General features: G+C 43.5%; 1 protein-coding gene across 1 annotated transcript in view; it reads left to right on the forward strand.

Annotated features, from left to right (window-relative positions):
- Positions 1-27,209, forward strand: part of LOC145412148 (uncharacterized) — a 105,085-nt gene that overhangs the window by 71,109 nt on the left and 6,767 nt on the right. The window contains exon 3 of the mRNA XM_080282083.1: positions 27,109-27,166. Coding sequence (XP_080138209.1) covers positions 27,109-27,166 — 58 coding nt within the window. The remainder of the gene's footprint in view (positions 1-27,108; positions 27,167-27,209) is intronic.

Consider the following 27,209-nt stretch of genomic DNA (forward strand, 5'->3'; position numbering starts at 1 on the left):
AGACAGACAGACAAATGCGTTCATATGAGGACAGGTAAACTTCAAGACATACGCAGGGAGGCAAACACACAGGTAGATATACAGAGGTACAAGAAATCGGCAGACAGACACACACGCATAAAAGCAGAGAGACACATATTAATAGCCACAAGCATATAAACAGACAGACAGATATATGAACACACATACATTCAGACATTTTTTTGAAAATTAATATCTACACACACACACACACACACACACACACACACACACACACACCGACATATTCCGACAGGCACGTATAGAGGGCAGTGGAACATCCATCCTTTTTCCAATTCTCGGACACACACACACACACACACACACACACACACACACACACACACACACACACACACACACACACACACCAGAGTTGCCAACTTATCGCTTTTGGCGCTAGATCAAGTGCTTTTCATAATAATTTAGCGCCAAAAAATATTAGATTTTCTTCTATATCTAGCGCGTTTTGAAGTCCAATTTTGCGCGAAAATTTGAACTGTTTACCTATAGTTTAGCGCGTTTTAAAGTTGAGCTTAGCGCTTTTGAAGATTTCTGCTTGGCAACACTCACACACACACACACACACACACACACACACACACACACACACACACACACACACACACACACACACACATTCAGAAACAACGGCTCTGTGAAGTATTCATCCTTCTTCCAATGCCTCTCTCTCTCTCTCTCTCTCTCTCTCTCTCTCTCTCTCTCTCATACACACACACACACACACACACACACACACACAGATATATACAGAGCTCTCTGAAGCATTCATTCTTCTAACGCTCAGACGGTTAAAGGGAAACAGAAAATATGAGGCAGAGAAGCAGTGAGAAGAAGGACGTGAATGAGCAGTGAAAGAAGGAGTGGAATGAGCAGTGAAGAAAGAAAGTGCAGGAGCAATGAGAGAAGGAAGTGAAAAATGAAAGAAGAAAAAAGAATAACAGCTAAAGGAACAGAAAGGCAACGATTGAAGGAAAAGTAACATTAGAGAGATGAAGAATGAAGCAACAAAAGAAAAACAATTACAACAAAGAATAGAAAGAGACCAGTGAATGAAGGAAGACAGGCACTGAAAAAGGACCAGAAGCACAGCAAGCGAGGCGAGAAACTTACAATAAAGAAAAGGGAAGAAAAGAAGAACATTTTAAAAAAGGTGTGAAAGAATGATGTGAAAGAATAAGGAAGAATGACATAAAGAAAGGGAACTGACTGACGAAATGAAGGAGAGAAGAAGGAACTGCACGAAGGAAAATAAGGAGGAGGGTGGGAGAAGATTACCTGAATAAAGAAATGAGACTGGAAGGAAGGATGACGGGAAGGAAGGAAAGGAATGGTCAGCAAGTTGCACGATGGGAATGAGGAAAAAAAATTAAGGAGGGAAGAAGGGAAAGAATGGAAGAAAAGATGGAAGGGAACACTAAAACAAAAGATGAAAACGATATTCACAAAGGAAGACGTAAAGACAACAGTTATGAAGGAAGGAAAGGCTACAAGAAAAGAAAGGAAAATTACAAGAAAAGAGGAAACGTTAGTAGAGAATGAGGCAGAAACGAAAACTAGCTGGTTAAATAGGCAATAAAGGGAGGAAAAGGTGAGGAGAAAGGGAGGAAGAAGAAAGAACCACTCAATCATTAATTAGGATATTCCTTCCATTTTTATGATGAATATTCTCGTAAACCTACAATAATACATACATCTATCAGGCAAGCTGGTAGTCACTTAAAACTCAAAAAAAATAAATAAAAAAATAAATAAAAATGTTAAAGTACAAAGAATAGTTTAGTATGTATTACAAAAATATAGTGTGTACCGTAAGTCAGAGGCGATATTTAACCTCGTGGGTACTTACACTAATACACAAATAAACTTCGCATATAGTCCGTCTGTATTCATCTAACAGAACTGGGGTACTCAGCTCCATATTCGCTAAGTCCTAGATATGAGGCAGAACTGAGTCTCCCTGATTACTAGTCAAAACACCCCTCCAGTCTGACCACACTTTACCATCAGCTGAACTGAAAGGGATTACAGATTTTTGTCGAGTGAAAATAACCCGATCATAACAAAATATGGTAAAGTATTATACAAGTAAGTCATTGTTAAGTAAACTGTTGGTAGAAAATGTGGGCAAAGATTGAAAAGACGGGAAAAAGACAGTGTGCTAAAGAAAATATGAGACAGAGAGGACAGCGACCCACCAAAGCGAGGATAAAGGAACTGAGGAACGAGACAGGAGACAGTTAGAGTGAGAGAGGTGCGTGGGGGCAGGAGACAGCGAGTGTGAGATAGGAAGAAGGGAGACAGTTACGGGTGAGTAAGGAGGGGGAGAGAGGGAAGAGGGGGCGATATATGACAGGAGGCCGAAGGAAGGAGGAGACGGGGAGATGGGAAAAGGAGAAGGAAATGGAAGACAGACGGGGAGGGAGAGAATAGAGAGAGGGTAAAGAGGGAAAGAATGGAAGACTATGAGAAAAGAGAGTGAAACAACATGGCAAGAATAAAAGAGTAAGTGATGATACTGACAGAGAGAGAGAGAGAGAGAGAGAGAGAGAGAGAGAGAGAGAGAGAGAGAGAGAGAAATACATATATACTGACAGGCAGACAGAGACAACCAGACTAAAAGACAGACAGACAGACACATAGAGACAGACAGACAGACACACGGAGGGATTGACAGAATGAGATAGAGAACTATGAAAGATGACAAAATTTCGCACGTCTTCTAATTAAGCATATTTCTACATCAAAGTATATATTCCTCTGATGATGCAGCATTTGTCCGTCTGTCTGCCTGCCTCTATGTCTGCCTGTCTGCCTCTGTCTGCCTGCCTGTCTGCCTCTGTCTGCCTGCCTGTCTGTCTATCTGCTTTTCTGTGTTTGCCTCTCTGTGTAACTTTTGTCTTTCTGTCAGTCTGTCTAACTATCTGTCCGTCTGTCTGTCTATTTATACTTGCTCTGTTAGTCTGTTCATTCTTGTCTTCATCCGTTGTCTGTCTGCTTTATGGCTGGATATTTTCATTCCACGGAAATCTGAGTTGTGGTTAAATGGAGAAGGAAGGAGAGGGTGGTTTGATGGATGGACAGAAACTGGGAGAGGGAGAGAAAGAACTAGAGGCAAGGAGAGGGATTTGAGGGGAGCAAGAAAATGTCCATCTTCGTTAGAGGAAGTAATAATAATAATAATAAATAATAATAACTGTAGTAGTAGTAGTAGTAGTAGTAATGATAATAATAATAATACGGTAATAATAATAATAATAATAATAATAATAATAATAATAATAATAATAAAATAATAATAATAATAATAATAATAAAATAATAATAATAATAATAATAATAATAATAATAATAATAATAACAGTAAAAATAATAAGGCAAAGAAGCAGAATGGGTTGCAGGAAGTCTGTAAAACAACATTATGAAAAGTATACTGTATGTAGCTTAAAAAGGAAGGTCCATTACGGGACTGTCCTTCTTGCTCTAACTTATGGATCGTATAAACCTGTGCCGAACAAAAAACAAGAACGTGATTTTGGAGTTCTGAGAGGGGAATGGAGAGAGGAATTCTGGGGATCACTAGCTAGAATTATGGGATGTGTCGAGAAAAGGTGACGACGGATTAAAAGATCATCATCATCATCATCATCATCCAGACCTCTTTTCCCACCAAAGGACAGGGTGAGGTAGAATCCAGAGAGCAAGGGAACAAATTAATAGAACTGATGATTATTATAATTACAATTAAAATGGGGAGATGGACAAGAACAGGTCACATTTTCTCGTAGAAAGGATTCGGATGAACAATTTTTATATGAAAAAGGCACCAAAGAGATGGCGTGAGACAACGAGGGAGACAAAGAAGTAGTTGGATCGGAGAAATTCGTAAATCTGCCAAGTCAAGATGGAGCATGTCAGAACTGTTGAAGTTCGGAAAAGTCTTACAGTGGTAAAGCACGAGCTGATGATGATGACAATAATAATACTCATGATGATGATGATAATAATAATATTAATATTAATAATAATAATAATAATGAACATGATGATGATGGTGGTGGTGGTGAAGTCCTGCCGTGGGAGAGCACAAGCTAAAGATGACGACAATAAGAATGATGAAGGTGCTGCTGTTGGTGATGATGATGATGGTAATACTGCTACTGCTGGTCCCGCTGCTGCTGATAATGATGATGATGATGATAACAAGTGATGAAAGCAACCCTGCCCAATACTCTTCCCCACAAAACCGCTCACACCACCACCACCCCCCTACCTCCTTGCTCCCTACGACCCCCCACCCACCCCCTTCTTAACAAAACCCCCAAACGTACGATGGGCCAAGATTTTTGCAGTTACAGAATTTTTGGCTGTGTTTCAGGGACTTAGAAATCCACTCGGCATAACTTAATTACAAGAGGTCATTTGAGGTTCAGTTTGGGGGCGTCTGTTTCCAAGCGCTCTCTGAATCCTCCAGTCTCCCCCCCCCAGCCCCCCCAACCCTCCCCCCAAAAAGAAAAATGGTCAAAATCTTATTCCCGCCATTCCTAGTCTTATTCCCTCCTTCCTGGAACTCTAAATCCTCCTGTGCTCCCCCCACCCCGCCCTCCCTCAACCTTTGTTTCCCCTCCCCACACAAGAAAATAGTCCCACCCCCCCACAGCCAAAAATTCCGGTCCCCCCCCCCCTCCTTAATCCTTCGTCCCCCTTCTCCCTCCTAAAATTGCCCTGAAGTTCCTTATCCCCAGGGCTAAAAATTCAAGTCCACTCTCCTTCGGCCCTGCTTTACCCTCCCCACAGGCGAAGCTCAAAGTCTCCCCATTATTAGTCCTCTACACCCCTCCTCCCCACCTTCAGTCCTCGCCTCCCTCAGACTGATATCCTAGCCCCCTCCTCTAGCCTGATATCCTAGCCCCTCACCTCTAGACTGATATCCTATTGTAGTCCCCTTCGAACAGACTGATACCATAGTCCCATTCCCCTAGACCACTATCCTTATCCACTCACCCTAAATTCAAGTCCCCACCCCCCCATCCTCCCTTCCAGGTCCCTCCCCATTTTCAGACCTTCAGACCAATACCATGGTCTCCGTTCCCAAGTCCCTCTGCCCCCCAGCCCCACCTCTATGCCCCGCCACTACCACTTGTTAGTTCCTTCCCTCGGGCCCCTCTCATTAATTCTACCTTCACAGATTCTTGTTCTTCCTCTCCAATTCTAAGCTTCTCGCCCCCCACACAGTCCCACCACACGTTTCTACCCCCCTCCCCCTTCCCGTCAAATCTCTACTTCCCTGCTCCCCTTACCACCACCACCACCACACTGACTTCCCCTCACCACACATATAGGTTATCCTTCCCCTGCGCCAGAAGATTAACCCCAACCCATCATTCCAGCCACCTGTTTCATAGTCCAGGATCTAGTTCCATATTCCAGCCACAGGTTTAGCGTTCCAGGACCCAGCTCTTCATTTCAGTTGCTCTATCCAGCCCCCTTCACTTCATTCCCAACCCCTACCCTTCCTTCCAGCTCCCACCCTACATTAAGCTCCCTACCCCATCATTCTAACACTTCTCCCCTATTCCAGTCCCCTGCCCCACACTGCACCTTCTTTTCAACACATTAAACCCTTCACTCCATCCCCTCCACTTTATTCCACTCTTTTCATCCATACCTTGCTCATCATTCCATCCCCTGCCCTTCATTCCAGCAAAGTCTTACATTCCAGTCCTTAAACTTCATTCCAGCCCTCTATTCCAACCCAAAGTCCTTCATTCCAGTCCCAAGCCCTTCAGTGGAAACCTTTGCCCTTCATTCCAGTCCCAAGCCCTTCAGTGGAAACCTTTGCCCTTCATTCCAGCCCCACCAGACCAGGCCACAATGATAAGAATTGAGGACATTAGCCAGGCCGGGTCATTTCCTTCAGTCCTTCCTCATTTCCGATTTCTATACCCGATCCTGGCATTACCATTCCAGCCTTCATTCAATTGCATTAGAGGGGATTCTCCAGCTAAAATTTTTCGTAACTGCGATGGTCTCATATTTCAGTAAGTTAAATTTCCGTACGAACAATCATCGACTCCATCCCTGCATCCTTCCTCTTTCCAGTCTCTCTCTCATAAATCCCCTCCACATCTCATCTTCCTTTCCTCCTTCAACGTCATCTGAAAAACTAATTAATTTCCTTCCCTAACTCCTACGAATCTCGTTACTCGAAATTGATTTTTGGCCCCGGGCTCGTCGCTTCCCTGTTCCTCCCCGTCCTCCCTTCGTCGTGTCTGCTCAACCTTCAGCAGACTTCACCCCATTCCGTGAGGCCCCCTTGTCGTAAAATTCTAAGGGCGCCGATCTTCATGTTTCACTATACTACCTAACACACACACACACACACACACACACACACACACACACACACACACACACATACACACACACAAAGAGAGAGCGGAGGGCAAAAACAAAGACAGAGACAGAGAGAATGAGGAAGGGAGGGGGGGTGATGGGAGCGAAAGAGTTAACTAAGGGGCAACAGCGTCCACACACACACACACACACACACACACACACACACACACACACACACACACACACACACACACACACACACACACACACACACACACACACACACACCTCTGCCTCGCTAATAACTGTCCCTCCTGTTGTCTCCTGAGGAATGGTGGGACGTGACGGTGGTGACGGGTTACGGCGCTGAAGACGGGACGGCAGGGTGAGAGGGAGGTAGGCTGAGAGAGGGAAGGAGTGGGAGGTAGAGTGACAGGAAGAAGAGTGAGAGGGAGGTAGGGTGAGAGGGGAAGGGAGGAGAGTGAGGAAGGGTGAGGAGGAGGTAGGGTGAGAGGGAGATAAGGTAAGAGGAAAGTTGGGTAAGAGGGAAAAGGGTGAGAGGGAAATAGGGTGAGGAGAGGCAGGGAGAGAAGGAGAGAGGGTGAGGGACGGAATGCGGTACAACGTTAAGGTGACTCGACACTAAGTGGCAATCCAAATTGTTCCCGCGATCCAGACAACCTTTTTCTACGCTGGGTGGTGATCATACAACCAAGTAAGACGTCTGGTGGTCTGGTGGGTTAAGGCGCTCAAACAGGATGGGGTCCATACGTGTTTCCACCTCAAAGTCGGGCGAGGCTGGTCAAAATTGCTTTAAATGTTGGGACTGAGTAACCCAACCCTTGACCCCTACGCTCCTGATGGGACGAGAGAGAGAGAGAGAGAGAGAGAGAGAGACTGGATACACAGATAGGTAAAGACAGATTTGCTTGCTTCAGTAAAACAATATTATTCTTCCTAAGTAAGGCATCTCACAATGAAGAGGTTAGAAGCACTCTACATTAAATTCTCAAATATTAAGCGTCTTTTTAAAAATTTTATTATTGCTCTGGCTAGTCCATTTCATCTGTTTAAGGGAGAGAAGATATAAAACAATGAAATAAAAGAACAATGGAAATATGAGGTATCAGGGAAAAGGAATCAATTAACCAGACTTTTTCCTCTCTCTCTCCCTTTTCTGGCATTCTTTGAGGTGGACCCTGATACTGAATTACCCACATTCTGCCCTAACCATAAAATTTTAATGGGGAATGGGAAGCCAACCCTTAATTTCTAACCGATATTACTAGAACGTCCTATGGGTTTTTTTAATCGAGCAACCTGCATCCCAAATTTCAGAGTGCAGTCAGCAAGGATACAGAAAGGCATGACGTGTTCCATCATCGCCAAGTGGTTCAGAAATTATCGTTAAAAATTATTCTGTTGTCCTTCGGGAATAAAGTTTTAACCTCCTGAATCCGATGACGCTAATTTTCAGCTCATTGTTGCTACCATCAGACTGTTTTATTTAATTTACGAAGGACGCCTAGCAAAACACAAGGGTTACTGAAGGCCATGTATGCCTCCTTCATTTCTTAAAGTCTCTCATACGTTAAAAAAAAATCGGCTCGTGACAGAAAGATGCATAACTAACACGCATGAATGGCCAATTATTCTACTGTTCTGACATCAACAGTCAACACCAAGTCTGCTGGTCTTTGTTTCCCTGCCTCTCTCCTCTGCCTTCCAATTTCATGCATTCCTCCTTCTTTGCCTCCCTCTCACCTTGGTTCGCTGTCGCCCTGCTTTCCTCCTTACTTACCTTCCTCTCTACTTTACCCCCTCCAAACTTACCCACTGCCTTTACATTTCCCTCCTTCCCTCTCTCCCTCCCACCCTCCTACCTTCACCCGTCCCTCTCTGTTTCACTCCCTCCCTACCTTCACAACCTACCCTCCTCCCTACTTCCTTCCCTGCCTCCCTTCATTCATTGATGCCTCTCTGTCTCCTTGCTTTTTTCCCTATCTCGATCCTTCCCTATGTTCCCCTTCCTCCATGCCTTACTTCCTCTTTTCTTCCTCCCTCCATACCAGTCTCTACACCTTTCCCTCCACCTTCTCTCCTTCCCTTCTTCATGTATCTTTAATTATTTGACTTACCCCCCCCCCTTCCCTCAACGCACACTTCCTTGTCTTCATCAGTCCCTCACTGTCTTCACACACACACACACACACACACACACACACACACACACACGCACGCACGCACGCACGCACGCACGCACGCACGCACGCTCTCTCTCTCTCTCTCTCTCACAGATTTCTTCCCTCCCTTATTCACGGCTCCCCTATATTTTTACCTCCCTTATTAATTCCTGGTCTCCTTCCTTTCTTGTCAAATTTCTCTCCCTTCCCATTTCCCTCCCATTTTCATTCCCTGTTCTACCTCCATATTCATCACCAGATTCCTGCTCTCCCTCTCATCATCATCATCAACATCCTCATCATCATTAGCTGTAGCATTTCCTTCTATCTCTCCCCTTTTCCCTCATTCATTTCCCACATTATTGTCTCCTCTTTGCTTCATCATCATCATCATCATCATCATCATCACCATCTGTCTTTCTCTTACCTTTCTCTTTCCTCCCCTCTTCTAATCCTCTCATACGTCCCTCCTTCCTTCAACACCTTCCCTCACCTCCCCTACCTAATACCTAATCCCTACCGAAAATCCCTTACCACACCTCACTTCCATTATTCTCTCTCTCTCTCTCCCTCTCTCTGTCAAGGGAGGCAAAAGAACAAGTAAGCAGGTACGTAGGTAGACACAGACAGGTAGTTGGGTTGGGTGGTAGTAGACAGGAAAGCAGGTAGAAAAGTAGATATCAAGACAGGTAAACATGAAGGGAGGAAGACAGGTAAGTAAGAAGACAGGTAGGCAGGTAAGCAGGAAGGCAGGCTGGTATGTAGGCAGATAGCCAAGTATGTATGTATGCATATATGTAAGTAGTTAGGCAGGTAGGTAGGTGGGTAGGCAGGTAGATTTGAAGACAGGCAGACATGAGGCAGGAAGACAGGAGGGAGGTAGGCAGGCAGAGAAGGAGGCTGGTAGGGGTTAGTAGGTATAAAGTTGAATAGGCAGGCAAGTAGGCAGAGGACAGATAGGCCAGCAGGTTAAGTAGGCAGGTAGCAGTTAATAAAGTAGGCAGGTAAGCAGGGAGGTAGGCAGCTTTGACAAAAGTTGGGGTGGTTGTTTGTTGCCTTAATATAAACTTTATCCTCTGCCAGCCAGCCAGGGGCCAGAGTTTCCACGCTGACCCCCTCATATTCACTCACTTCCTCTCATTTTCAGTCACTCTCGCTTTCATTCATTCACTTCATTCATTCTTGCTCACCAACTTTCACTCACTCACTCTCAGTCACTAATTTTTATTCACTCAGTCATTTTCACTCACTTCCACTCACTCATTTTCACACACCTCACTTTCACTCATTTTCACTCACTCACAGTCTATTTCACCAATCATCATATTTCTACGCACTTCCCTGTATTCTCGTCAGTTAAAGAAGTTCCCTAGCATCTCTTCCTTAGCGATTTATTTTGAGGTACGACAATTTAATGTCAACGTATGTGTTATGCATACTGAGTATGATTTTTTTTTATGCGAGGAAGAAGGAACCAAAGGCCATGATGGCATTTAAATGATTTAAAGAACACGGAAGAGGACAGTATGGAGTAATAAGCAAAATAAATCGGTTAGGAAGAGGTGTTGGGGTCACTGTCTCACATTTATAACACTTTCCCTCTCTTCACCACTCATCGCCACCCTGCCTCATCACCTCCTCACAAACTCATCACAAATTATCCACTGGTAAACGATGGACGAGTTTAGTCCCTTCACAACAATGACCTCTTTTACCATAACTCTACCCCTGATGACACTAGACTTTTTATTTAACTTAGGGGAGATTTTTCGAGCTGGGGGGTTAGATAATGGCCTTAATTAATCCTTTATTGACCGTGGGAAAGACTTAATAAGTTGGAGGGGTTAGTTAACAGCTCTCCTCAATCCCCCTACCTAATCATTTTCTTCTGTAGCCAGGAGATAAGTAATATGACGTCATGGTACTGAAGAGGCTGACTTTCATTGCCTGTATCTTTTCTTTTACCCTTTAAACCTGAATAAAACCCTTAAGTACATCAGTGGCAGCGAAAAGGTTAAACACAGTATGAAAACTCTCTTATTACCTGGTGTTCTTTGCTAAATAAATAAATAAAATAAATGAAAATAAATCTGGTGATAGGTTAGATTTGTTGCAACGTACATCCATACCAGCAAAAGAATTAGTCGACGTTCCTTGCCCTTTGACGACCAGGATTTCCCTCAGCTAGAGAAAAAATCCTCTGGGGTCAGGCTGAATAAATCTGGCTTTAAAATGTGTTCCGAAACAATAAGAGGTAAAGGGAAAACAGGGGAATAATGCGTGGATGCCTCTCAGGTGATTTAAAGCAAGGCGGATCCCATGTCAACTTCACCCTCCCGTACCCGATACCGAGCCCGAATGTTATGTGTTGTTTAAAGCTCGTGTTGTCATGGAATCGGGAAATTGTCTATCACCTCTCCCTTAATAATTATACCCCTTTTACACTTACTTGGCCTGAAATTTTCGTCTCTCCGTCAAGAATGCTGAGTCGTAAGATTACATGGGCACCAGGATACGATGCCAGTCACGAAGAAATACTGTGGAGAGTATGTAGAGCCATAGTATTGTCTTTTCCTGCCACTGAGCAACGTGAAATACGCTGAAAAAAGACGAATATCTGGGCCAAGCTAAAGTAATACGCACACTTTATTCCACATACGACTTATTAATTTTCTCTTTTCTTTCATTATGCAAACGCTGTCCATAATACGATAATAATGGATATACACAAGAGAATACTTTAAAATAATATACAAAGTAAACAGCTACGGACAGCCTGCTATGGATTATCCCCCGTACAAGAGAATTCGCCTTTATGTTCATCCGTCTTCTGTTGGTCTGCCCCTCAGTGAAATTGCGTTTTTGGCCCTTGATCAGTAGGCTATATTTCTGTTAATCTCACTTGCTGATATGAAAGTACTTGAGTGTCCATTTAGCCTAACACCAGAATATTTATTTATTTATCTATGTACTTTAGTTATGTGTAACTCTAAACGTCAAGTGTTCAAGATGTTTATATGAAAATGTTATAAAGCTGAAAAAATCGGTGTGGTTTCCGTACTGCAGTAGGCTACTGTGGTAAACTGAAGAAATCCTACTGTGGTGAACGTGTGGTGAGGCTTTATCCTACGTTAGGCCAATTTAGGGGTGGCACAGGCGGTCGTGTGGTGGAATATTCTGTTGGAGTGGGCTTTGGTGTGGAGTGTGCATGAGTATGTATGTCACTGTTCCGGGGTAGGGCTAGACGCGAATGTATATGGAAGTTGGCGTACATAAACTCGTATTCGGCCACGTCTTTAAGTATTTTAAGACTAAATTTTCCAATGTCATGTGTCTAGTAATGTGCTCAATACACCACCCTCGTTTGCGCTAATGTTCTCATATATTAACATTCTGATATACATCCTTAAGCTTCGTTTTATATTCATAACGTGGATTATTTTCTTCAATTATTGGCATGTAAGTACACAATTTTAAACTGGGCAATTCACACGGGTATACTTTATGTGAGGGAGGCTTCTGAGGAGGGTAGGGTGGGAGGGGTATGTGATAACGTGTACTTTCAAAGTGGTGGTGTTTGCAAGAGTCTTTTTTTTTTTTTGTCATTAATGCAGTCGCGAACAGGGTGCAAACATCTGAGAACACACACACACACACACACACACACACACACACACACACACACACACTGCCACACCAACTTCAATGTCCACTTCCGGCTGGGACTAAACTGAGGCAGCAGGGGTGTAAGCCAGTCTCTAGTACTAAACCGAGTGAGCAGGGGTGACAGTAGTGTAAATAAATGTAGATCTGCTGTAATGGGTACGCTTGTGTGTGTGTGTGTGTGTGTGTGTGTGTGTGTGTGTGTGTGTGTGTGTGTGTGTGTGTGTGTGTGTGTGTGTGTGTGTGTGTGTGTGTGTGTGTGTGTGTGTGTGTGTGTGTGTGTGTGTGTGTGTGTGTGTGTGTGTGCGCGGGCTCCCTGATATTATGTCATATTACGAACCAACAGAGAGCAAACATTAACGAGTAAATACTAGGCCATACTCCACAATGGCACTCACTTAAATGTCCGCCACGGTTGGATTTCGAACCCAGCCTCAGGACACACGCGGATGGAGGGGGAAGCAGGAAAACTTAAGAGCGCCTCGCGGTCCGTTGAAGCGAGACGGTTGGCTGAGGATTAGACGAAAGGAAGGGGAGTGTACAATGCAACGAGAGAGAGAGAGAGAGAGAGAGAGAGAGAGAGAGAGAGAGAGAGAGAGAGAGAGAGAGGGGGGGGGGTGCGCGCTCGTATCTATGAATCCGAGAAAGAGAGTAGAGAGAGAGAGAATGAGGCTATTTTTCTTCATTCTCCTATTTTCCCCTCCACCTCCTTCAGCATTATCATACTTAACATACACACTCATCCATCACACTTTCCTCTCCTCTCCACACTCTCACCAAATCGTCTTTAGATGGGAAACAATGATGATGATGATGATGATGATGATGATGACGATGCTGATGAAGATTATAACATTATTCCATTCTTCGTCATATCTAAAGTCACTAAAAAAGGCATAATTCTTTTTTTTTTTTCTAGTTTGTGGGTTGGAGGGAGGACTGCTTTATCTCTTGGGTTTTATCTTGTCCTTGGTGCCTCTTCATTTGCATATCTAACTTTGCGGAAATGTGCTTAAGTCTATATTAGTTTTTATCGTGCTTGCTTGGCGGTTTGTTAAGAAGAGTTTTAGTGTGGGGGATAAGGAATGTGTGTGTGTGTGTGTGTGTGTGTGTGTGTGTGTGTGTGTGTGTGTGTGTGTGTGTGTGTGTGAGAGAGAGAGAGAGAGAGAGAGAGAGAGAGAGAGAGAGATTGCATTCAAGTGGCGATTTCTCTATATTTGCCTCTTATTTCCATTCCCCAGTCTCCTCCATTATTTAACCCCGTCCTTCTTATCTTTTATCTTTACGTTCTCCACGCTATCTTATTAAGCTTAGGAGAAAATTTTCCTACCATACCCTGTTCATTTTAACTGGGCGAAAAAACTGCCAGCTCTCCATTTTGAATCCTAAGCTTTAACAGATTAACACTAGAATTCCATGCTAGTCATAAAGAAGTACTATGAGAGGGATGCAGAGTCGTAGTAGTGTCATATTCTGCCACTGAGCTACGTGTAATACAAAGCACAAGGACAAAAATCTTAGTCAAGTTAAAGGGAATGGACTATAGAGGTGATACAATATAATTATATTCATTAACGTTTAGAGTGGGAGTTCATTCTTAAGCTGAATAAAATCGTCTGGAGGTGGCAAGATTAAGATAAAATACCATCGAAGTGAAGGGTTAATATTAATTCGCTTCATCTTTCTTTTTGCATTAATTGGACTCACATACTGAACCTGTATTTATCTGACTTTTCATCTGTTCACTGCCTTATTTTCTGTATATCTGATTCCCTCCCCTCCTCTCTTCTCTCCTCTCCCCTCCCCCTTCCTCAATCCTCGTCGCTTCTCTCCTCTTTCCATCCACCCCCTTCCATACCTTTCCCTCCCCTCCTCTCCTTCCCTTCCCTTCCACTTCTCTCTCTTCTCCTCTCCTCTCCCTATTCCCTCCCTTCCTCTTCTCTCATCACATATTGTCCCTTCTCTTTCCTCATCTCCTGTCTTGTCTTCTCTTCTCTTCTTCCCCATCTCCTCTCTCCTCTTCTCTCTTCCTTTCTCTCCTCCTCTCCAAACTTCTCTTCCCACATCTCCTCTTACCCATGTTGCCTTTTTACTTTCGTTATTCGTACATGCGGTTTTCTCCCTCTACTCTCTCTCTCTCCCTTCCCATTGTTCAGTTCATTCACGTCTCCACCTCCGACATTCAGTTCCTCCCTTCCTTCCTCTCTTTCCTTTTCTCCTCCCATACTCAGTTTCAGTCTCTCTTCCTCCCTTCCATTCTTTCTTCCTTTATTCCTCCTTTCTCATCTCCTGCTTTCCTTTCCTTCCTTTTTCTCCTTGCATCTTCTTTCCTTCCTTCCTATCATCCTTCCTTTTCTTCTTTCCAACGATCTCGTCCCTCCCTCTTTCCATCCTTCACTTCATAAATATTTCCCCCTTCCTACCCTCTCTTTTTCTCCTTGCATCGTTCTTTCCTTCCTTCCTTCAATCTCGTTCCCCCGTCTATCCTTCCTTCATTTCATAAATATTTCCCCCTTCCTTCCCCCCAATATCCCTCCTTTCTCTTCGTTCCTTCCTTCAGTCCTTTCTCTTCTCTTCCTGCCTGCCTTCTCTCCTTCCAACCTTCTCTCATTCTTTTTTTTTCTTGCTGGTTCCATCCTTCCTCCCTTAACTCCATTCATCTTTCCATTTTTTCTTCTCTCTCCTTTATTCCCTCCTAACCAGTTCTCCCCATACCTCCCTCCTGTCTCTTACCTTCTTTTTCTCCTCCATCTCCATTCATCTCATCTCTCTCCTTTCCTTTTTCATCTTTCCTTCGCTCTCATTTCATACCCCTCCCTCCCTCCCTTTCTCTTTCCATCTTTCCTTTGACGCTCCCTCCCTTCCTTCCTTCCTCCCTGCTCTCCTTCTTCCCTCGCCTTCCTTTCATAACTCTTTCTCTTTCACTTTTGCCTTCACGCTCACATTTCTCAACTATTATTCCCCTCCCGTTCTTTTCCCTCCCTTGTCTTTTCATACATCGTCTAATTCTCCATTGTAGCCATCTCTCTCTCTCTCTCTCTCTCTCTCTTTCCTTCCTTCCTAGTCAGTATCGAAACCCCTCTCCAACACAGTCCAGATGCCGCCCTTCCCATACTTCACTCGATACTGAGAGAGAGAGAGAGAGAGAGAGAATGGGTGACTAGAGGAGAATGGAGAAAGAGGTCATGATTTAAGATTAAGAAACAGAGAGGGGAAGGAAAGGAAAGAGAAGACAGGGAAAGAAGCTTAGGGGAGCAAGACGGAAACTAATATAAGACTGGAGGTACAATGACAGAGGATGGGAGAGAAGAGTGAGTCAGGGAGGGGAGGGAAGGGAGAGGAAGAAGGAAAATAAAACAGATGTAGAGAAATGACCACAGGAAGGAAGACAGAAGAAGGGAGGGGGGGTAGAGAGAGGGGGAAGTTAATAAATTAGTAGGTATACACAGGAATGGAAGAGGGACGGCTGTGGAAGAGAGAGTTAGGAATATGAAGAGGAAGAGGAGAAAAGAGGAACAAGGTTAGTGAAACAGAAAAACGGAAAAAGAGATATTAAGTCAAAATAAGGAGACTCTGTTAATATTTCATAGTGGGGATTAAGACTAGAATGATGACCTTGACCATGACAAAGAAAATGACACAAAAAAAATCATTATCACTATTATTTCAGTACTACCATTATTATTATCACTATCAACAGAGGGGATCAGGGTTGGAATGATGACAAAGATAATGATAACGACGACGACGACGACGACGATGATGATGATGGTGATGATATGATGATGATGATGACTGCCATGAATTTCGCGCTATGGCAAGTTGACTCCGGAAGCAAAATTTACTGGAATGACGGGCAGAGAGAGAAAGCCGAAAGGAAGAAAGGGAGAAAAGAGTAAGTGAGGTGGAAGGAGAATAATGAAAATGAGAAGTTGGAAGAGACTGGGAGAGAAAGGAGAGAGAGTTGTAAGAAAGACGAGGGAAGGAAAAGAGGAGGATGAGGATAGGGGCCGGAGAAGAACGGATGAGAGGACAGAAGTAAAGGGAGATGGGAGGAAAAAGATGAGCACAATAACGTAAGAAGGAACAAACGAAGGAGAAAAGGAGGGAAGAAACGAATGCAAGAAGGAAGAAGGGAAGGAAGAAATGAAAGCAAGAGGGAAAAAAGGAAGAATGAAAAAAGTGGTGAAAAGAAGGAAGGAAGGAAGGTAAGGAGAAAGAAAAGCCCACAGAAAGTGAGGCGAATGGAAGGAAAATGAGTGATTACTGGAAGTTAAATAGACGGAATGAAGGAAGTAGATAAGACAGAGAATGGAATAAATGTAAGTACGAAAACGGGTAAGAATTTAAGAACAAGTACAAGCAAATAGGCAGAAAGAAATGAGGGAAAAGAAAATATGCAGTATAGGAATGAAGGAAGTAAAGAAGGAAACACAAAGCAAAAAGTGAATGGAAGAAGGGAGGGAGAAATTGGAGGAGGGGAGGAAGGAGAGGAAACTGGAAAGAAAGAAAGATGTAAACACTAGAAGAGGACTGAAGATGTGTAAAGGAGGAGGAAAAGGGACGGAAGGAGGCGAGGGGAAGAGAAATAAAGGAGGGGAAAGGGAAATGAAGGAAGAAGGAAAGAAGATGAAAGAAACAAAAGCGAAGTGGAAGGAGTAATGAGCAAGGAATGGAAGAAAGGAGGAAGAGAGAATAAATCTTGGGGGAACAAAAGAAATGAAAGAAGGACGGGAAGGAGAGAAAATGTGAGAGAAAGAAGTCGGAAATGAGGGAATGAAGGAGAGAAAATAAAAGAGAGGGATGGAGAGAAATAAATGAAGGAAATGAAGGAAGGATGGAAGCCGAGGAGAAACAGTGCCCACCAATTCAAACCATATAATTAGGCTACCTCATTTCCATAACCCCTTAACCCTCTTATACCTGTCTACCTACTGCACTCATCTACTTACCTACCTGCTTACATCCTCCTCTTACTATCGTCCTACCCACATCCTTATTCCTTACTACTGACCTAACTACCTACCTACCTACCCACACTCGTCCCTCTCTACCAACTTATCTATATATCTACCTGCCTTCCTACCTATCTACACTCGTACCTATCCGCCAATCCCTTTAACTAAGTGTATTTTTACCACCTTGCCTACGTGCATATGCAACAGTGTGCATGTATGTATTGGCATGTATACATTACCGTCTATACATGTATGTTTTATCAGTGTCTCTGTATTGTAGGTGTATATCTGTTTATGAGTGTGTTCATGTGTGTGCACGTGTATCAGGATGAGTGCATGCATGCATGTGTTTGTATGCAAAATGTCTGTGTGAATGTGAGTGCATGTACTGTCACTTTTCACATCCTTCCGAAATGCCGGTAGCTACTGGACTACATGCCATTCACGCAGATACTCGTGTTCTTTTGCCTCGAGTGTGCACTTTGGAGCAGGTCTTGGCGGATCGAGAGAGGCAAGTGACATTCTCGGAAGAGATCTCATTTACTTTCCAGCACGTGTTGACCTTTCATTGTCTTGGCCTTCCTACTGTACACGTTCAAGCCGTATGTTACTGGCCCTGAAAAATAAATGGTCATGGAACTTCACTCTTTGTCGCTCGAGAAGTAATTCGCCCCTACCCAATGGGTTTACGCTTGGGTACAGGTGTCGAAGGTTTTGGAGTGTTAAGTGCCAAGTGCGTGAGGAAGCTCGGTGTTGGACTGGTTGTGTTTGTGAAAGAATCTGTATAATCATCAAGAGAACCAGACATGATAAGAACGTGTGAGACCAAACAAAAGGCCATAATTAGTGACTTCACTCAATCAAGTGATCATCCTGGGATGTGACCTACCTAGGTCAGGAGTAGTAGATACACATTTGACCTACCGGTACCCTTCCACAGGAGGCCCTGAATTCCAGTGCACCAAGGGGAGATACTCGGGGGAACGAATAGTGCTGTTATAATTCTTTTTCACTAACTTGGCCAGGATTTTTATCTTTTTTGCAGACTGTTTAACGTAGCTCAGTGGCATAAAAAGACATTGCTACAGCTCTACAATTTTTCCTTAGCACTTCTTTTTGATCAGTATCATATTAAGAGTATTAATCACGTGTGACAGATCAGCAGCGGAGAGAGATCGATGATAATTTTAGGCCACCATAGAATGAAACGAGTAAAGCTTCACTGACGTTCAATAAGCTCATCAACATGTCACAAACACCACTGCTGTTGCCATCGTACCAGCCTGTAATCCCACCAATTGGCAACCGATAAAATCACGTCTCTGGAGATCAAAGCAGTGGGAGGAAAAATAAAACACCTACCTAACACCCAGCCACCCTACCTACCACCCAACCCACCATCATACCACCCTACCCACCACCCTACTTGCCACCCTCCCCACCACCCTACCTTGCTACCCTCCCCACCACCCTACCTTGCCACCCTCCCCACCACCCTACCCTGCCACCCTCCCTACCACCCTACCCTGCCACCCTCCGCACCACCCTACCTTGCCACCCTCCGCACCACCCTACCTTGCCACCCTCCCCACCACCCTACCTTGCCACCCTCCCCACCACCCTACCCTGCTACCCTTCCCACCACCCTACCTTGCCACCCTCCGCACCACCCTACCTTGCCACCCTCCCCACCACCCTACCTTGCCACCCTCCCCACCACACTATCACCTACCAATCAATTTCCTCCCAACACGTACTTCCTGCCCTAACGCTATATCTACTGATCAACCGAGCGTCTATCTACTCATCAATCTATCTATTCATCAATCTCTATGGCTGGGGGTCATAACATTAACGCGTTTATGGAGGTATGAATAGATTATCAGGAAGTTCGGTGGGGGGAAAGAGGGAGGGGGGAGGTGAGGATGTAGGGGGAGAGGAGGGGGAGTTGTAAGGGAGGGAGGGAAGGGGAGAAAGAATGATGGTAGGGAGAGAGAGAGGGAAGGTGAGAAGCTGGAGGGAAACATGATGGTCAGGACTCAGGAGGGGAAGCGGAGGGAGAGTTGAAAGGAAGGGAGGAAATGGGAGAGGGAGAAGGAAGGCGAGAGGGAGGAGGGAAGGTTTAAGGACAGACAGCGAAGGAGGAAGGGAAGAATGGAGGACAGCAAGAGGAGGAGTTGAAAAGGAAGGAGGGAAGAAGAAAAGAAGGAGAGGGAGAGGGAAGAAAATGGGGAGTGGGAGGGAGGAAAGGGGAGAGAGGTTGGGAGGGACGACGAAGTAAAAGGGAGGAGGAATGTGAGAGGGGGGGGGGGGAGACGGAGGTGGCTGGGAGGAATCAGGCGAGCGGAAAAAATTGTTCAAAGCACGGAAGAAATCACATAACATGGCTATGAAAACAAATTTGACCGAGTGACACAGAAAATAACTAAGGAAATCACCAACTTCATCACCCTTCATTACATTACACAGAAAATATATATACACTAGATTACCTAACGAAAAGAAGAAACTATTTATGACACTAGACCGAACTCTGACAAATAAGGCCACCAGCGCAAATCAGATTGAGCAACACGAAACATATCACTAACTTATCCATACTTATTCCACATACAAGAAATTACAGTATACAACATTACCGATACCCATCTATGAACATTTGTGGCATTTTCCTAACTCTAAAATTACCGAAATCATACTCGCAGAAACCCCATGAACCGAAATAGTAAAACGATACCGAACGGAGCCAAGTGCGCGGCCTCACCATCTCATTAAACCCCTACCCCCTAAAAATGAAAGAAGGGCTGAAAGTCTTTTTTTTTTTTCTTTTCTTTTTTTTTAATCGAGAAGAGGCGGGAAAATGTAGAAGTTCATTGACAGGCACTAATTTCTTTGCTATAATGACGTCTTTTGCTGGTTCCTGTTACCTCCTGGCGATGTAATGATGGCTTTAATGAAGACTAAATCCTATCCTTCCTGTCCCAAGAATCTCTCCCACGCAAGAAAATCGTCTGGAAAGTGCAAGGATGAAGTATAAAAGAGATCTTGAGGCTAAGAGCGTTATGGAAAATAGAAGGACTAAATATTACGGCGTGCTAGATCGTGCTGAACATGAAAAATTTCAAATGCGTATACTTTAACTTGGAGTAAACTGTCATCCCTCCATTATGACAGCCAACTCGTAGCAATAATATTCACACATTAATATGGTGCTAGTCAAGAGGCAGTGCTATGGTAATAATGTAGACCTATAGTACTATCTTACTCAGCCACCGAGCGACGAAAATGAAGATGCAAAATGACAAAAATCTCCGTCTAGTCTAAATTAATGCACTGTAACAAAAAAAGTAATTATGGTTCCTTCATTTCTACATAACCACACACACGAAAAAGGCATAAGTAATGAGACATGCTTAATCCGACCACAATTCCGCTAATATTAACAGCCCCACCCCACCCCTGGCCTCCTAAAACCGCGGGTCATTAGCCAGGGAAAGAAAAGGGCTGATGTTTACAGTCTCACTTAGCGCCATTAGGGAGGAGCGCGGAGGGATCCAATGGGCCCAGCCTGTACAAAAGGCTTCTGTTTACTCCGCCACACCAAATAGTACCTCTTTGTGTTTAGATTTTTTCCATCTTGTTTCTTGTACGCTATACTACATATGTTACTGACAATCTGCATTCATTTTTTTTTTTAACTCATTCAGCCTGATGACGCCTCTTTTGATTTTGTTCTTAGCTACCTTATGGCAGCCTGTTGTACTCAGTTTGGATCTCCCTTGATGTGAAGGATTCAATGAAGGCAATATCTACAAACCCCTTGAAATAATAAGAAGTCTCTCCTGAGACTAACTAAATCGTCTGGAGACACGAAGAACGAAATGGAAACGACGTCATCGTAATGAAGGGTGTCAAAATGTATGGTACTTTTTTTACAACCCTATTATAACCCGTTCAGAACTATTAAGTCTAACATTTCCTTCATCTTTCGAGGGCAAAGTGTTGCTAAATATGTTGTAAGGATGAGGCATGGATCCTATATGCCAAGGACTATAACAGGGTGAAAGTGTTGAAAATAAATTGTCTAAGGTCTGCATTTGGGGTGAGATGGTCTGTATGAGGGGAGAGATGGTCTGACTGAGAAATGACAGGGTAAGTGAGAGCTGCGGAAGAAGACGCTGTATGATGGAAAAGACGGACCAAGGAGTGTTAAAATGGTAGGGCCATACGGAGAGAATGGTAGTGATAGATCAGACGTAAAAGGGGGTGAGAGAAATGGAAAGCCAAGGAACAGGTGAAATGATGGAGTGAATTATTCTGAATCGAGGAAGTCTAAGACGGCACATGGGTGAAATGTGTGTATGGAACAGAGAAAGTTTAATGAAGTAGTCGAGGGATAACTAGCTGTCAGTGATCTGTAGTACGCAAGAAATGAAGACGAGGGGTAACCGTAGAGTGGGGCCTTGTTGAAAATGGTTCAAAATTTCTTTAGTGTAGAACGTTATTTTTATTTATGGCAGTTGAGAGACTGCATGAGATCAATGAGCGTGCTTTCTGCTGTGTCCTGTTGCCACCCCGATGCAATTGGTGTCATCGAACAAGAAAAAAAAAAGAAAGGTGTTATGCAGTTATCAGATAATTAACTACTTTTTCATATGAGGAAAATGACGTGGACTTACTGCAAACCAAACCAGGATACCGAACACCTCAATCAGATTTTTTTTTCTGGTCTTGCTAGCTCCTGACACTCATACTTTAGACTAAGATAAACTCTCTAAATGTGAGGCATTAAATATAGCCTTCATTAATCTCTCTCCTAACCTCAAATCATATCATCTCCTACTGGGGTGCTCTCCTAACCTCAGTAATATCATCTGGAAGTAACAATAACAAAATAAATAAAACGGTCGTCGTACTGAATGGGTTAATAATATCATGCATGTCTCTCACTTGCCATATAGAAAAAATAAAATAAAATACAAGGTACAAGACAATTTCATGCAAAATCTATCAATAAGGATGGGGTGTTGGAAATCTCTCTATCCCAATATATAAGGGCCTCAATATAATATCCCTCTGCTTCAATATCCACCCCTCCCTCTCTCTCTCTCTTTCTCATCTATTTTGTATACGTAGGGAGAGGAATGATAATAATAATAGGCCAAATAATAACACCATTACGTTATGAAAATAAAAACCAGATGGATGAAGATGGTTATTCCTGTGTGGTAATGAGAGAGAGAGAGAGAGAGAGAGAGAGAGAGAGAGAGAGAGAGAGAGAGAGAGAGAGAATGAAAGGGACAAAAATCATGCTAGTAACCCAAGAGAAAATCATGCAAAACAATATTAATAAGGAACAGACGGCTGGAATCCCCCAACCCTATGCAATATTACGGCACCAATATAATATCCCTCTCACGAATATTCCCCTCACCCTCTCCTCCATCAATTTTGTACGTGGAGGGAGAGGGAGATCAGAGAGTGGACCTTATAATAATAATAATAATATATATATATATATATATATATATATATATATATATATATATATATATATATATATATAATATATATATAAAAAAAAAAAAGCGATACAAGGAAAGCAAAAACCATGAACACAAGATTATTATTATTGGTGTTCGCTGGTGTTATAGTGAAAATCCAGGAAAAGTAATTGTCACCAGAACAAAATTAATGAACCGATTAAAACTGGTGTCGCTGTCTTCACTATTACAGCAAAAAATTAACATATGAAAAAAACAAATAACGAGACAAATCCTTTACTGCGAAAACAAAAGCAGTGAACGGCTCAGTAAAAATAATTACCCACGTTTGTCATTGCAAAAAAAAAATGATAATAATACTGTAATAATAATAATAATAATAATAATGATAATGTAAATGAAATAACTGTATATAAAAAACTGATAAAGAAAACGACAGACCAAAAATAATTCTAGATACTACGAAAACGAAAGCAATAAAGAAAATAAAAATGGTTGCCCGTGATGGCTGTTGTCGGAAAAACAGATGAAGAAAAGAAAAATCCGAGACGAATCCTCTTAAAATCCTCAGTGCTGCCTGGTCTTGGGGATTTATATGAACCCTGGGAGCTCAAGCTGAGGGGGAGGGGGGATGGAGAGGGGAATGGAGGGAAGAAAGGAAAGTGTGGAGTGATGGGGAACGGGTGGGAGAGAAGGAGGGAAGAAGGAAATAGTAGGAAGAAAGGGAAGGTGGTAGAAGAGGAGCGTGGGAAGGGAGGGGGAGGGAAAGTAAAATAGGAAGGATGTGGAAAATAAGGAAAGAAGGGGCGTCAGAAAGGAAAGGGAAAACGGGAGGTGGTGAGGGATGAGAAAGGGATGGGATGGGAGACAGCGGTGGTGAGGGATGATCTAAAGATGGAAAAGGGGTGGGAAGGAAAGGAGAGGCGGGGAGGGGAATGACGAAGGTGGTGGAATGGACAGAAAGGTGGTGCCAAGAGGGACAGAGGGGAGGAGGAAGGGGAGGTGGAGAGGACAGAAAAGGGAGGGGAGAGGGAAGAAAGGGAAGAAGCAGGAAGGACTGCATGCAGAGGGAGAGTTGGCAGAGGATCGAAAGTTGGGGGAGAAAAAAAAAAAAAAAAAAAAAAAAAAAAAAAGGGGACAGAACGGGAGACAACGGAGTGGAACAGAAGAACGAAGTGGGAACCGCAAGGAGAGGGGAAAGCACAGGAGGAGGTCAAGAGGAAAAAGGGTGAAAGTGGGGAGAAGAGGAGAAGGGAGAGAGTGAGACAAGGACGCAGCAGGGAAAGATTGCAATGTACGAGGAGCCAGTAAGAGGATAACCGGGACTGCCACCAATAATATCGCACACGAGAGGAAAGAGCAGCTCATGAAAAATCCCTTGCAACAACCACCTCCATCCTTATAAAAAAAAAAAATTAGGAAAGAAAAGAATCATCATTGTCGTCGTCGTCGTCATTACCATCATCATCATCATCATCACCGCTGTGGCCTTTTCTCCAATACCAAAAAAGGAGGGTAATATTAAGACAGTGGAATGCAAGGATGGTTGAGGAAGAGCAGATGAGAATGGTAGGGTAGTGAGGGACAGAAGATGGAAAAGATGAAGAGGTAGAGAGAGATACTGAGATGGAGGAACAAGGATGAAACTAGAATGGCAAAGAGGGGAGCAAGGAAGGAAGCAGAGAAGGAGCAGGAGGAATGTAGACAAGAGAGAGGTGGAGAGAATAAAAGATGGGAGGGGAAGGGGGACGGAAGACCAGAACAAGGGCAGACTGCAGAGTAAGAGGAGCCAGGACGTTGATACCATAATCTTAACACCCACCGACAATAATATCACAAAAAGACCAATATATCGTTGTCAGCCTCTTTATCATTATCACCTCCAATATCATCATCGTTACCATAACCCTACTTCCCACTGCTAAACAGGATGGGTAGGAAACGGGATGGAACGAGACAGGAGGGGGAGGAGCAGAGAAGAGAAGGGATGGGAAGAAAGGGGGAAGACATGAGAAATGGGAAGAGGTAGGGAAACTGAAGAGGAGGGAAATAAGGACAAAAGGGAGGTGGGGAGGGGAGGGGGAAGTAAGCAGAACTGAAAAGGAGTATGGGAAAACAGGGACAGACTGAGAAGCGAAATGGGAGGTGAAGGAATGAAACTGAAGTTAGGGAAGTGGGAGAGAGGAAAGGAGGGAGACAAAGGCAGAAGGGGAAGAGAGAAACTGAAGTTGGGAGGGAGACAAGAAAAATAGGAGAATGAAGGAGGAAGTATGAAGAAATGGGAGATGAAGAGGTGACACACAGAAGAGGGAAGGGGGGAATCAAGGATAGAAGGGGATGAGAAGAGGAAGGTGGAGAGAGAAACATGGGAAGGGGAAGGAGAACAAGGACACAGGAGAGAAAGACTGCAGTGTAAGAGGAGCCAGTGAAAGGATGACCACGACAGCCGCCAGTAATATGACAGAGGAGGAACATATCTTGAAAATTCTCTTGCAACCATCAGTTCCATCCTTGCTCACAGAGAATCATCATTATCATCATCATCATAAACCTCTCTCCATCAATATTTGTGTCTGTGGTGTGGAGAATTAAGAAAAGGTATATAAAATCAAAACATATTACAAAACCATTTCTACCTTTACCCTCCTAAATAATATCATCACCATCATCAACAACAACAACAAAATCATAATCCTAAGTGTGTTTCTAAGTATATTTTTCCTTAACATAGACCACTGGAAGTACGCCCATACAGAAATCCTAGTAATCTCTCTCTCTCTCTCTCTCTCTCTCTCTCTCTCTCTCTCTCTCTCTCATAAATCCCCATTACTGACTTCGCAAGACAGACCAGCCAGGAGAGAGAGAGAGAGAGAGAGAGAGAGAGACAGAGAGAGAGAGAGAGAGAGAGAGAGAGAGAGAGAGAGAGACAGACAGACAGACAGAGAGAGAGAGAGAGAGAGAGAGAGACTAACTTCAGGTATTTCAGCCACGGGGGAGGTGAGTTTCAGGTCATTGGTCAGCCTCTCTCGTTTGCATATCTGCGTCCATTTGCATATCGGGTCTAATTTGCATATAATTGTGGAGGCTTACATGCTTAATGCTGTTCCTCTTGATTAAAACTATCTGGCCTTCACATACACCCCCTTACTCTGACCCCTATCTTTAATCTCTCTCTCTCTCTCTCTGTCTCTGTCTCTCTCTCTCTCTTCCATACTGACCCCTAGTCCTGAGGTGAGGATGCCAATTATGAAAGTTTTCCTAATTAAACTTAAAATGACGTAGGATTAGATTTCTTGGTGGGTCGGTAAAAGTGAGAGAGAGAGAGAGAGAGAGAGAGAGAGAGAGAGAGAGAGAGAGACAGAGACAGAGAGACAGACAGACAGAGACAGAGACAGAGAAAAAGAGAAAGAGAGAGAGAAAGAGAGAGAGTCATGTATCTCCTCGTCTTGTACTGCATTCAATGATGTGGTAGTATTCAGAATTATTCATCATTCCTAACTACCCCTGACTATCCTAACCTCTGTTCTAACTCTTCAAACAACTGTGCCCTGCCTTAACTACTGTACCTTAACTTTTCTAACTTCTATACTATACTTTAATTGAACTGAACAACTCTACCTCATCTAACGCACCTGTTCTAAAGAGATTCTAACTATGGTTCTAATTGCTTAAACCACTTTATCCTGCCTTAGTCACTGTACCTTAGGTGTAGTAACTACTTTATTGTACCTTAATTAACCTACCTATTTTACCTCAACTTCCAGGTGGTGGTGACCATCATCCACTCACCTGATGTAGTCCTAACTACTTTTTCCTTCACCTATACCATTTCTGTGTTTGTCCTCCTCTCTTCCTATTTCTCTTGCCTTTTCTTTCAGTTTTTATTATTCTTCTCTCCATTTCAGGTGATTTTATACGGCGTAACAAGTTTAATGGTTTCCTGTAACCCAGGAAACCGTTTACAACGCTGGGTGATAACCATTCAAACAAATAACGGTGTGATGTTAATTCTACTATGGTGCCCCGTTAACTGGATGCAGAGTCGCAAATGCGGCGTCCATTCGGGAACCAAAGTTTCACACTCTTCCTCGCACCTTGCTGTGGTGAGGCAATGTCTGTCCCGAAGGAACACCGGTTCACTGCACAGGACTGCCCAGCACAGGTGTTGATTTCATGCGATTGATGGGTCTGCTCGGCCAGACAAACGGGGTTACTCAACAACAACCTCGACTTCTGTACCCTAAACGCCCCAAATTTATTCTATACAGTGACCAATCAATCTCGCTATCATCAGTTTATCTATTGATTTATATCTATCTATCCCTCTGTCTATATATTTCTATCTCTTTACCCACCTCACCAACCCATCACTCCTTCCCCATCCCTAACCATCCTAACAACCGTACCATCTCGTTTCAGCGGTACAGCAACGAGGGCATCATAGTCCTGGCCTGCGCCGAGGAGTGCAAAGAGAGTCGTGAGTATCTGTAATTTGTAATCTTGCTCTCACTCTTAATCAT

This window comes from Coenobita brevimanus, chromosome 92, assembly GCF_032717465.1.
Source record: "Coenobita brevimanus isolate Jiangsu-jjx chromosome 92, ASM3271746v2, whole genome shotgun sequence".
NCBI classification, from domain to species: domain Eukaryota; kingdom Metazoa; phylum Arthropoda; class Malacostraca; order Decapoda; family Coenobitidae; genus Coenobita; species Coenobita brevimanus.